The 13,590-nt window shown below is 42.1% G+C and overlaps 1 protein-coding gene across 2 annotated transcripts in view; it reads left to right on the forward strand.

The window, feature by feature from the left end:
• Positions 1-13,590, forward strand: part of Pitpnm3 (PITPNM family member 3) — an 89,712-nt gene that overhangs the window by 23,189 nt on the left and 52,933 nt on the right. For both annotated transcript variants that reach the window (XM_051180077.1, XM_051180078.1), the window contains exon 3: positions 2,243-2,350. In XM_051180077.1, the coding sequence (XP_051036034.1) occupies positions 2,243-2,350 (108 nt within the window). The remainder of the gene's footprint in view (positions 1-2,242; positions 2,351-13,590) is intronic.

Genomic DNA, 13,590 nt, shown 5'->3' on the forward strand with positions numbered 1-13,590 from the left:
GTTAGAGTTCTAGAGTTCTGGCCAGTATTAGAACCCCAGATGTGAACTTGTCCCCAGAAAGAACACACCTGGCTGAGGAAGTTGTCAAGGTGCCTGGGGCCATCCAATACCATGATGTCCAGGACAGCATATTGGGAGGGCAGAATGTAAGGGTAGGGCTTTCTTTACCAATTTTTTTTTTTTTTTTTTTTTTTTGTGAGACAGATTCTCACTATGTAGCCTAGGTTGGCCCCAAACTTATGATCCTCCTACTACAGCTTCCCAAGTGCTGGGATTCCAGATATATGCCACAATGGCAGACTTAGGGATATCTGAATTTACCCATGTTCTCAGCATATCTGGTTTTAAATCTGGGTGCTAGGCAGAAATCTTGAGCAAGGATTATTCAACTTCTGTTTTTTTTTTTTTTTTTCAATTTTCTTGTTTAAAAAATAAAGCTAGGAATCATTGTCCCCTGTTGCTGCTGTTGTGTGTGAGATGTTGTGTTTGTAGGGGCCCATATACTCATGACTGTGGGTTTGTTCCTGTGTGTGTGAGATGTGGAAACCAGAGGTTGATGTCGGGTGCCTTTTTTGATGACTCTCCCTCTTTACGTTTTGAGGCAGGGTCTGAAACTCTATTTGGCAAGGCTGTCTGGTCAAGCAGCTTCAGGATCCACCTGTCTCTGCCCCACAATTTCTAACACTTGGGTTACAAGCATGTGATGCCTTTTTTTTTTTTTTTTTTTTTTGTAGGTTCTGGTAATCTGAACTCAAGTCTTCATGCTTGTGTAGCAGGATGTTATTGACAGAGCCGTTTCTAACTCCGTTATTAGTTCAATTTTTTAAAATGATAATTTAATGTTTCCTTTTTGTTTTTGCTTGGTGTGGTTTGAGAGAGGGTCTTATGTAGTTCAGCCTGGGCTTGAATTCACTATGTAACCAAAGCTGCCTTGAACTTCTGATATCCTGCCTTCACCTTCTGAGTGCTGGGATTGCAGAATGCACCACCACTTTTAGCTTATGAATTAATATTTGTAAATCATGTATACCCATACCATTAGTAAAAGTTTCATAAGGACTGTTAAATCAAATAAGTAACACAGTAAGGCAGGAGGCATTTTTCAGAGATGAGATCTGGTTTACTGAGTACTAGTGTGAGTCAGAACGCTGGACAGCTCCCAAAACCTTTCGGTCCACCATGTTGTTTGCTGGAGAAACCCTCTGCCAGAAAGGCAGATATCAGCTTTTATTTTTCATCATCCAGAGCTTGGGGATTCTCCTCAACATACTTTATGTGTGTGATGTGAAGGAAGGCACAAAGCTCTTTACCACAAGGGCTCATCTTAGGGTGGGTGCTGGCAGTGAGAAGCATGTCTGTTCCCACAGGTGTGCTCTTATACAAATGTTCCTTTCCATGATGAGGGACTGTGTCACACATGTGGTGGGGGACCCAGGACTTGTGTATGGTGTCGATAGGGGATACAGCCCCCCAGCTTCTTCCCAGAATAATCATTAAGGGCAGAGACAGGGCTACAGGGAGTTGAGCAGGGAATGGAGACATTAAAGGGTTCCTGCAGCTGAGCTGGAAGCATACATTTCATACAGCTTAGAGCCAGAACTCTTTCCCTACCCTTACCTCACAGCTGCTCCAGCAGCCCTCCAGTGATTTGTCAGGAGAAGACATGAGCATAGTGGCTCTTATCTCTGGGCCCCCTCTGTGCACTGAGGCTCTGAAACCCTTCACCTCTTCTGATCCTTCCCAGAACCCTGTGAGTTCGACACCACCTGTTTCATTTTACTGATGGGAAAATGGAGGTTCACAGAAGTCCAATCACATTCCTGAAGAAACACTATGGGCAAATCATGAGTTTTTGGTCCTTTCTTTCTAAGAAATGTTAGTCTCCATGCTAGGAGTGGATGACTACCTCACTGTCACTTTCTTTTGCTATAGCACATAGGACCCTGGTGAGTCACAGCATCAAGGCATGGTTTCGAGGACAAAATCCTCAATGGGTTAGTCCTATAGGTGAAGATACTTTCAGTAGTCAAAGTCTTTGGTGTTGGACGAAGCTCAGTGATAGAGCCCTTGTCTGGCATGTGCAAGTCCCCAGGTTTTATCTCTAGCACTGCAAAAGAAAATGTTCAAGTCTATTTCAACTTATGGGTGAAATGAGTACCCGCCCCCCCCCCGACACCAGCTCTGGTTAGGGCCTCCCCTACCCATCCCTGTCTGCTAATACCCATCTCTTCCCTTCCCTCAGAGGAGGTGGCTGAAGGTAAGAATGCCATCCTTATTGGAATGAGCCAGTGGAGTTCCAATGACCTGGTGGAGCAGATTGAGACCATGGGAAAGCTGGATGAGCATCAAGGTAAGCCTGTGCCTCCCCCAAGACCTGCCTGTGCATGTATGTGTTACAGGGTGGGGATGGAGGCTGCCCATTGTGCCTGGGACCTATAGGACTCTCTGGGTGGGGGCATCTCTGGGGCTGCCTAGGGCAAAACAACTCCAGGGCACTTCAACAGGATACTTCCTTTGTTCATAGAGTGGCACTGAGGAACCATGGGTAATCAAGGGCAATCTAGGTTGAACTGTTAGCGTTCTAGGTCTATCAGGTTGAGAACATTTAGATAAAATAAGCTCCCAGGAACTAAGCCACACACAAGACCTGCACGGATCCCTTCTCAAGGCAGCCACAGCCCAATCAGCTCCTACCAAACTCCATCTTTAAGATGTTCTGCTGTCTCCATGCTATTTATACTGGGGACTAAGCTCCCAGCTTATGAATCTTTGGGAACAAATACACCCAATCCCTAGCATTCATTTCACTTTTCCAATCTCTTCTTGGCCTTGACACTTGACAGTTTACGTCTGGGCAAGCCAGAGTTGCTAAGTAGCCACAGACATCCTATCAGGAGCTGTCTGAAGAAGGAGGTGTTGGCCCAGCCCAAGAAAGTGGCCATCTTGCCCCAGCGTTCACGCCTTTTCTTATCTCATCTCTTCTACTTTGGGCTAGAGCTTGTCTCGTGCAGAAGTACCTATCCTGAGAGATGGTTAGTCTCAAACTATCCTTTTCATTTTATGAAGGAAGAAGCTATGAGAAGCTGGGCCTGGGTCTTATTTGAGATCCTTCTAGGCTGGGACAACATCTTTAAATTGGCCTTAGGGGCCAGTTGAAGATTGGATCCTTCTTTGAATGAGGCAGTTATCTAGGGACCTTTTAAAGGCTTGGTCTGAGAGACAGTGCCCCACTGTGTATTTTTTTTTCCGCAAATGGATCCCCATTCTGCTCTTTGCTTCACCCCAGATGCTCAGAAAGAATCCAGAATGGGTCACATATTCTGGATTCACCTCTCCAACCTTGCTTGGTAGTCACAAAAAAGACAAACCCAGTACTCACCACTCAGTTAGCCTTCCCTCCTCAGTTCCGCCCACCCCTACCTGTCTGCTAAGGCTTGTGTGACTCAGACCCAGTGTGAGCTCATAGGGGTTAGGGAGAGGCAGTGTGAACTGTGAGGGTGGTATGGTGGTGGTGGGGAGGAGTCAAAAGGAGAAGGAAGCAGAAGGGAGGTTCATAGGTTAGGCAGAGCCTCCAAAGTATAAGGTCTGGGCAGGAGCCTCAGTCCTGCCACATCCCAGTATCTCTCTGAGTCTGGTTTCTTCAGCTGCAGTGTGGGAGTAGAGTAATAAGGGTGTGAGGATTATGAGGTAATACTTGCAAAAATGCACTCGGGTCATTATAATGATGGAGTGAACAATCTTGTACTTCATCATTATGCGCCTGCCAGCTTCAAGCTTTCTATCCTTCCACTCACACCACATCCCTGGGACCCCTTTCATGGTAATTCCTGGCTGATTACCTTATGCCCAGCTAAGACCTCTCAGGAGCTCCAGACTCCTTTTGTTGGCAGCACTGTCTGCATGACTAAAAGATTCCTCATGCTCTGCAACTCCTTAATGCAGTTGACCTTCCTCTGCCCCTTGAATTGTCTTTTGTATTCTGACTTTTCTGTCCATCACCGTTTCTGTGATGCCACACAGGTCCTTCTTGGCCCTCTAATGTCCAGACCTTGAGGGTACTGACTCTGGGGAGAGTGTACCTGTGTGCACATGCTCCTGAGCTATACTTCTTTTTTGTTTTTAAATTGTGAGCACATTATAGACACTGAGTTGTCCTGTGGGTTTCTTCATGTTCCTAGCGAGACTGGTTTTGCTCTCCCTTTTCCTTCCTTCTTCCTTCCTTCCTTTCTTCCTTCCTTCCTTCCTTCCTTTCTTTCTTTCTTTCTTTCTTTCTTTCTTTCTTTCTTCCTTCCTTCTTTCCTTCCTTCCCTTCCCCTCCTCCTCCTTCTCTTTTTTAAGACAGGGTCTCTCTATGTGGTTCTTGCTCTCTTGTGACTACTCTGTAGACTAGGCTATCTCAAACTCACAGAGATCCTCCTGCCTCTGCCCCCTGAGTGCTGGGATTAAAGGCATATGCCATCGTGCCTAGCTGGTCTTGTTTTTCTCTCTCCAAACTGGAGAGTTTCATTCACCTTGAATATTTTTATGCTAAATTTGTGGTTCACAGTTTCTATTCCCCATGGGTGGTATAAATTTAGACCCCACACCCATAAGTGGCACAGCCTTAAGGTGTTAATTACTCATGTGTGGCTTTTTCTTTCTCACTGTGAATGGTTTTTTTTTTTTTTTTTTTTTGCTGCTGCCCTAAAGGAATAGTGTCTGAGTATGTGGGTATGTGTATGTGAGTTTGTATGTATATGTTTATGTATACATGTATGTGTTTGTGTGTATGTTTATATTGTGTACATATATGTGTATATATGTAAGTGTTGTATGTATATGTATTTTATGCATATTTGTGTGTATGTGTGTATTGTATATATGTGTGTGTATCTAAGTATTTGTGTATATGTGTGCATTGTGTATATATGTGTTTGTATGTATGTGTGTGTATTTGGGTGTGTGTGCTCATGTGTGAATTTTTCTTTATGGATGTCACATCCCTTCAAGGATATACTTTAGCTCCTCACCATCCACAGACTCGGGTCAAGCCTGGTGTTGTCAGTTTGTACTCAGCCCTTAGCCTGGGAGCCTCCATCCATGGGAGTCCAGGATCCTGGGTCTGCTCTGTGAAGCTGTTGTCTTCCTTTCCAGTGAACTTCTGTCTTTGCTTCTGTCCTTTGCCTTCATTACTCTTTATTATAGGCCTGGCTATATATTCACATTTTGGATGATGTGTATTTCACTAAAAGGAGACCCTTCAATGTTAGCTCTGTGTGCTTTAGTTATTATTGTTTGACCATTGTCGTTTTTTTTTTAAACTTAGCTTTTTTTTTTAATTATAGTAAACTCCACATAACATAAAATATACTTTAAAAATATGTTAACTGTCTGGTTCATTAGCATGAAGTCACATGGCTGTCTGGCTGTCACCATGCATCTCCGGAACTTTGTTACCATTCCAGACTGACATACTTTATTGTGCACCAATCCTCACCCCTCTGCCCCTGACAAATAGCAGGCTGCCTTCTGTTTTTTCTCCAGGTCCCTCAGAAGTAAGATCATACAGTGTTTGTCCTTTTGTGTCTGGCTTTTATCATTAGCATAATGTTTTTGAGATTCATCCATGTTGTGGCATGAATCAGGACTTCATTCCATTTTGTGGCTGAATAATTTTCCATTGTATAGACCCGTTGTATTTATCCATTCATCTGTTGATGGACATTCAGGTTGTTTCCATTTTTTACCTATTGTGACCAATGCAGCTGTGAACATTTGTGTACAGATATCTACCTCCTTTCTTGAATATATTCTTGTTGTAAGAAAATCAAGCAATAAAATCAAAGCCAAAGTCTTCCTCCTTCCTGCTCTCTTCCACTGAAGACCTCATTGTACAGCTTGCCAACATGCATAGTTCAATGATTCAATGACTCAAATTAGACATTAGTGTTGCAAATCACCTTTTTTTTTTTTTTTAAACTGAAAAGCCTTGGGGAGCTTTTTATATGGGAAACAGATTCATCCCATTCCTTTTACTTGCACTCTTGCACAATAGATGCACCATCATTTACATAAACACTCTGTAGTGACAGACATTATTCATTATTAAAAGAATGCTTAAAGATTTATTTTTAAAATTATGTATACTGTGTATCTCTGGGTGTGGGTATGTGCACATGAATGCAAGTGCCCATAGAGCCCAGAAGAGGGCATCAGGTCTCCTGGAACTGGAGCTACAGGTGGTTGGGTTCTTCCTGACAGGGATGCTGGGAACCAAACTCGGGTCCTCTGCAAGAGCAGTGTGTACTCTCAGCTATTGAGCTCTCTCCAGCCCTTCTTCTGGCTGCTGCTGATGATGATGATGATTGTGTATGTTGAAACAGCATCAGGGTGTCCTGGAACTCACTATATTAGACCAGGTTGGCCTTGAACTCACAGAGATCTGCCTGCTTCTGCCTCCAGAGTTCCTGATGTTCTTAAACACATTTTTTTTTTGTCCATCTCCTATTGTAATATTTGACCTTTGCTTACATTGACAAGGAAATCTTCACGAACTCTGGATGTAACTGTTATTGAATTACTTTTCTCATGACCAAGGCTTGACAGGAAGAATCTTAAGGGGGGGAAAGGTTATTTTGTCTCAGGGGATACAATCTATCATGTCTGAGAAGAGACTACACCTTCCTGGATCAAGAAACTGAGAAAGGAACATGCCTGGACTCAGCTGGCTTTCACTCCCTCCCTCCCTCCCTTTCTTTCTCTTTCTTTCTTTCCTTCCTTCCTCCCTCCCTTCCTCCCTTCCTTCCTTCCTTCTTTTAAACATGTGTCTATGTATGTGGTATGTGTGCATGTGTGTCTACATGTTTATATGTGTGCATGCACACACACACACACACACACACACACCTGTGTGTGTGAGACCAGAGTATGATATTTTCTACCTTATATATTGAGGCAGAGTTTCTCAGAGTTTTCTCATCCAGTTAGTCTGGCTAGCTAGCTTGCTGGGGGCTGATATCACAGGCAGGCTGCCGCGCCCACCCACATTTATGTGAGTGCTGACGATCTGAACTCGGGTCCTCACACTTGTTCAGTGAGGGAGTGCTTTGTCAGAGCCGTGACTCCAGCCTCTTCTTTTGTCCTATTCTTTCAGTATGGTACCCCAGCCCATAGGGTAGTGTTGCCCTCAGTTAATCCTTTCTGGAAACCCTTCATAGAGACCCTTACAGTTCCAAAATTGTGCCTCACTAATGTCCTAGACTTTTTGTAGGGCAATAAAATCAACAATCAAAATGAGCCATCACAGCTGTGTATTTAAAATTTTGCTTCTTCAAAATCTTGTACCAGCACTAACAGTTTGTCAGCTGATTCTTCTGGGCTTTTCAATGTGCCATATCATTTAAAAATCTCAGCAGTTATATTCTTGCCAATATTTATACTACTTATTTTTCTTTTTAAATTGCATCGTATAGCTAGCTATCTTAGAATTTTGTCTCCATATTTACTGTTATCTCTATAACAGGGCAACCCACTTAAAAACTTATTTATTTATTTTTATTTATGTGTATATGTGCCTAAATCCAAATTCATGAATTTATGTACACCACATGCTTGCAGGTGCTTACAGAGACCAGAAGAGGGCATCCAATTATCTAGAACTGGAGTTACACGTGGATGTAAGCTGCCATGTGGGTGCTGGGAACTGAACTTGGGTTCCTTGGAAGAGCAGCCATCTCTCCAGCCCCAGTGATCCATTTTTAATGCCAAAATCACACTTCACAATAAAAACATCACACACACACACACACACAGAAAGAGAGAGAGAGAGAGAGAGAGAGAGAGAGAGAGAGAGAGAGAGAGAGAGAGAGAGTAACTGAGCTGTTTGGCATCCCTAGGCTAGTATCTAGCAGAAAACATGATGGGAGGCTTTTGTTTGATTCTAATGGCAGTGAAAATACCCACTTTACAAGTAAGTACAGCCTCTACCTTATGGTTTCAGAAAGGCCCACCATCAGGTTGGAAAAACAAACCAACCAACCAAACAAACAAACACCTTGTCTTTTCCAGTTTCCCCTGTTAGGGATCCATTCTTCTCTATATCCTTAATCTCTTTTGTCAAAGACTTATCAATTTTGACAGCAAAATATGATTCTAAGTTTTATTTTTAATCAGCTCTACTGCCAACTCTGTGTTTTCTATGTAATTTATATAAATTGATGTTGCTTTTATTCTGTGGCTTCCCCTGCTACTTTCCATGTGATGCACTTTAGAGAGAACAGAAGACACTCACCAGTCCTTTCTGAGGTTTGGGGGATTACTTTTCTACTGGGAGATTAACTTTGCAAACATCAAACTTTGATGATTTTTTTTTCTTAAAGGGGACTCCTAAACTGTACACATTTTAATAACCACAAAACATATATCTTGCCCACTGGTCCATTTCCTAGGGTCTGTATAAGGAATCTTCTTAACTCAGTCATGCCCAAAGTTCAAAACCTCCATTTTCTTCTTAATCCAATGAGTATTCAGACCCATTTATAAAAGTCTTGGTGAATAGATTATTTTTTTATTGTTAATTTGCGATTTTCAGTACCTTGTGATTAAAATGTTTGGTTTTTAAGTATTAGACCTTTGAAGTCCCTTCTTGTTTTATACATGTTTTTCCTCCTCTCTGAATATTCCATACAATTTGTGTGTGTGTGTGTGTGTGTGTGTGTGTGTGTGTGTGTGTGTTTTGAGACAGGGTGTGTCTATATAGCTCTAGCTGTCCTAGAACTTGCTCTGTAGAACAGGCTGGTCTCACAGAGATCTGTCTGCTTCTGCTTCCATAGTGCTGGGATTAAAGATATGTTCACCACACAAGTCCCCCATACATGTTTTTAAAAATAAATTCCCTCTGCTTTGTAGATTCTATTTTCTCCATCTATTAGGTCAAACATCAACCAGGACAGCTTTCTTCCTTCAATTTTTTAAATGCCTCTGATTGACATAACCAAATTTCTTACACACCCTTTTTTTCTAAATACACATCCTGTATTTCTAAAAACTTGCATTTTTAAAATATTTATTTGTATGTGTGCATGTATGTAACCCAGGAGAGTCTGGTCTTTTCTTCTACCCTATGGGTTATGGGGCTCAAATACAGGTTAGGCTTGATAGCCAGCAGCTTTATCCCCTGAGCCATCGGGCTCTGGGCGCACTTACACCCAGATGATATTTATCAGTGGCTTTTTTGCATGCAGCATCTCTGGTGAGCAGTTGGAGGTAAATGTAATCCTCACTCCTGTGTGGAGAACCTGGGGTTTCTGTCTTCTAAGCTGCAAATGCCTCAGTGTTTTCCTCTTTGCATTCTGCTCACAGTTTCACAATGCCAGCTCGCTTCACTGGCATTGTTTGTGCGCTGGCACCTGGATGTACTTACTCATAATGGCTGGGAAGCTTCCTTTTCGTTGTTCCTTCAATCCAAGAACATTTTTCCTGTTTATCCTTCCAATGCTTATGTTAGACTGATGCAGGAATTTCTGTAGTCACATTTCAACTTGCCCTTATCCTCCCTACCCCACCAATTTTATTTTTATCTTATTTTTTTTTTTTTTATTTATTTTGAGACAGGGTCTCACTATGTAGCTCTGGTTATCCTGGAACTCATTATATAAATCGGGCTGGCCTTGAACTCACAGATATGCCTGCCTCTGCCTCCTAAGTGCTGGGATTAAATGATATGCACTACATCTGGCTAATGTGTCTGTTTTCTTATTTCTTGGTCCTCTTTGGGTTCTGGATGGTTTTCCTTAGCTCTAAGCAGCAGCTTGTCCATTTTCTTTTCCTCAGCACTTTCTGTCAGCATCTGTGGAGCTGGTTTGCTCTCAGCAATCGCCTTCCCATTTTCTTGTGCTCCCCTCTGTTTTTGCCTAACAACTTGGCATTGAGTCATTAAGACCACAGGTTCATTCTATGCTTTCTGAAGTTCCTTTTTGCCTGCTCTATTAAAGCTCAGAGTTTTCTGTTGATTGGAGATGGGTGAGAACAGACCACACACTTGAGGCATGATTAATTAGCCACAGATTGAAAGTGAGATTGCTGCACAGGGCAGTGGCTATGTGATTCCATTATCTCAGGAACGTGTAGCTGCTGTGAACATTGTCCAAATGAAATACCTCTTGCCAAATTCTATTTTTAAGCTGAGGTATAATTCATATGCCATCGAATTTACTCATTCAAAGTGTTTGTCCCAGTGGTTTTTGTGTGTCTGTGCATAGGCATCACTGTTACCTAGTTCCAGAATTATTTGTCATTCCCCCAAAAGAAGCCCCATTCCACTCAGTAAACACTCCTATCCTTGTCAATGGAACCCAGCATATGTGGCCCTTTGTGTCTGACTTCTTTCCGCTGCCATCACTTTCTGAGCCTCTCCTATATTTTGTGCATATCAGTATTCCATTGCATCTTATGGCTACATGTTTCTCTGTGGTGCAGAAATGCCACATTCTGCCTATTCATTTGTCAGTTGATGGACATTGAATTGTTTCCATTTTGGGCTATTGTGAATAACTGTTTCTCTCTCTCTCTCTCTCTCTCTCTCTCTCTCTCTCTCTCTCTCTGTGTGTGTGTGTGTGTGTGCGCTCTCTCTCTCTCCGTGTGTGTGTGTGTGTGTGTGTGTGTCCCCACATGTGTGAGTACATATGCAATCAAGTCTCTTGATACATACCTAAGAGTTAGAAGTTTTGTACAACATGCTAAATTTGTTTAACTTTATGAAGAGCTGCCACAGTCTTACGAAGCAGTGCCCATTTCACATTTCCTCTGGTGACATGAAAGGGCCCTGGGTCTCCTGATCCTCAGTGATGCTCGATGCTCATATCCTCTGCCTTTTAGCTTATTGCCTCCTAGTGAGTGCTTTGAATTTTCATTTTCCTAATGACTATGTTAGCATCTTTCATGTGGTTACTGGTCATTTGTTTTTCTCTTTGGAGAACTTCCTACTCAAATATTTGGTCCACTAGTTGTCTTCATTCTGTTGAGCTGTAAGAGTTCTTGATGTACCCCCCCCCCCAACGCTGGTATCTTACCAGATACATGAGTTACAAGCATTTCCCCCATCTTGCTGGCTGTTTCATTTCCTCAATAGTATATTTTGAAACACAAAGATTTAATTTTTTTTTGAAGTTCAAATAATCAGTTTTCATTGTCTGTGCTTTTGGCCCCATATCCAAGAAACAATTACTTAACCCAAGAGCATGAAAATTTATGTGTTTTAAGATTTTATAGTTTTAGCTCTTGTATTTAGTTTTTTTTAAAAAAGATCAATGTACTTGGAGTTTGTTTTTGTGTATGATATGAGGTAGGGATTCAACTTTATTTTTAAGTGTTTTTCAGTTTTAAGTTTTGTGTGTATCTGTGCATGTCTCTGTGTGAAGGAGGCTGGAGGCATCAGATCCCCTGGAGGTGAAATTTTAGGTAGTTGTGAGTTGTCTGGTATGGGTGTTGGCACACAAACTTAGGTCCTCTGCAAGAGTAGCCACCTCTCCCACCCCTGAGCTATATTCTTTTGCACATAGGTAACTAGTTGTCCTAGCACCGTGTGTTGAAATGATTTGCATCCTTGTCGACTTGCTTGGGCATCTTTGTCAAAGTCAGCTGGCCATAGGCATTTGGATTTATTTCTAGATGTTCCATCTTACTGTGCTTATATATGTGTGTCAGGGAGTTCTGTATATTCACAATAAGCTTGGAATCACATGTGGGACACCAACAAATTGTTTTTATTTTCAAGATTTCTCTGGCTATTCTGTACCCCATATGAAATTTAGGGTCAGATTGCTCATTTCTGCAAAGGGGCCAGCTGGGATTGTGCTGAATCTGGAGGTCAGCCTGGAGTCTTACCTTCATGGCATTATTAGTCCTAACACATCAATATGGAATATCTTTACATTTGCTTAGGTCCTAGTTAATTTATTTCTTTAAAACTAATGTGTGTATATATATGTGTACATGTGCATATGTATATGTGAGAATGTGGTATATGCCCATTTATGTGCACAGAGGCTAGTGGAAGATGTCAGGGGTCCTGCTCTATTATTCTTCTCTGGTGCCTTGAGACAGGGTCTCTCATTGAGCCTGGAGTTAGGCTGATTGTTAGCAAGCCCAGCAGTGTCTCCTGTCTCTGCCTCATATGGTACATGTGGACACACTCTGCTTTTTACATGTGTGCTAGGATTTGAAATCTGGTCCTTGTGCTTACACAGCAAGTGCTCTTACCTCCTGAACTATCTCTCCAGCCAGCTCCTCTTCTTTAATTTCTTCCAATGATGTTTTATAGTTTTCAGTGAACAAGTCTGAACCCTTGTTTTATTAAATTCACTCCTCAATATTTTCTTTTATTATAACTGGAATTGTTCCTCAATTGCATTTTCAGATTGTGCATTGCAAATTTGTGGCAATGCAACTTACCCTGAATATGATCATGCATTCTGAAACCCTGATAGATTTGTGTGTATGTGTGTGTGTGTGTGTGTGTGTGTGTGTGTGTGTGTGTGTAAGAACAGGATTCCTTAGAATTTCCTATATGTATGATCATGTCACTTCCAAGTAGAAGTAGTTTTGCTTCTTCCTTTCTAGTTACATTTTATTTCTCCCTGTTGCCTAATTTCCCTGACTAGGTCCTCGAGAATAATGTTGAATAGAAGCGGAAAGAGGAGAGCCTTGTCTTATTCCTGACCACTATGTGTTTTTTATCTTTTGTTCTGTCTCTTTGGTATACATATGATTTTTATACAGTAAGTAACCTTTTGAGGTTCTTAATAGGTTCTGCCATATTGCTAACCTCTTATGTTCATGGTTCATATCTTCCAGAGTAATCGTCTACGAGCTATCCCTTCAGAGCCATCTATGATCAGGGCTCTTTCCATTTCTAAGCAATCACATCATCACTGATGGCAAAGAAGAAGTCAGTGTTTAGGTATCCCAGATAAATTTCTCTGCCCCCCATCTCTGCAAAGAGCGCTGTTCCCCAGCTTTTCACTCACAACTGAGGTTTATATCCCTGCATTTAGACACATGGTTTCCAAAGAGTTGTCCCCGGGCCAATGGCATTAGCATCACTCTGGGACTTGTCAGTAATGTGAGGGAGGGAGTCCCACCCGACCATACAGAGCCAGCCCAATTCTAGAAATGCTTAGGAGCTGTTTAACTGGTCCTCTAAGGGACTCTGCTGCATGTTCAAACTTAAGGGTAATTAAGGATTATGATGCTGAGCTGGTTCTGGGGATGCACAGCCCCATTTCTCTCTACTGGCCTTGCTTCAGTCACTAAGTTTGATATCTTTCATGCACAGCTTTGGCTTTTCCTTTCGTGTTTAGCAACATTTAGTTTTGTGTTCCACTTTGTTTGTAGCTGCTTGTTAGCAGAGCTCTGAGTGATGGGAACCCGCTGCCATATGATTATTAGGGAGGGCTAGGAAACACTCCTGATTTATTCCTCTTGCATATTTCCATCTTCTCAGAGTGTCTTTTCCCTCATATGTCCACCTTTTCTCTCATAAAGGGACAGTTGTCTTTGCTAGGTACACACAGGGGTCAGGGAAGGCTTATTGCACTGCCGCATCCACTATGG

This window comes from Phodopus roborovskii, unplaced genomic scaffold (assembly GCF_943737965.1).
Source record: "Phodopus roborovskii unplaced genomic scaffold, PHOROB, whole genome shotgun sequence".
NCBI classification, from domain to species: Eukaryota; Metazoa; Chordata; class Mammalia; order Rodentia; family Cricetidae; genus Phodopus; species Phodopus roborovskii.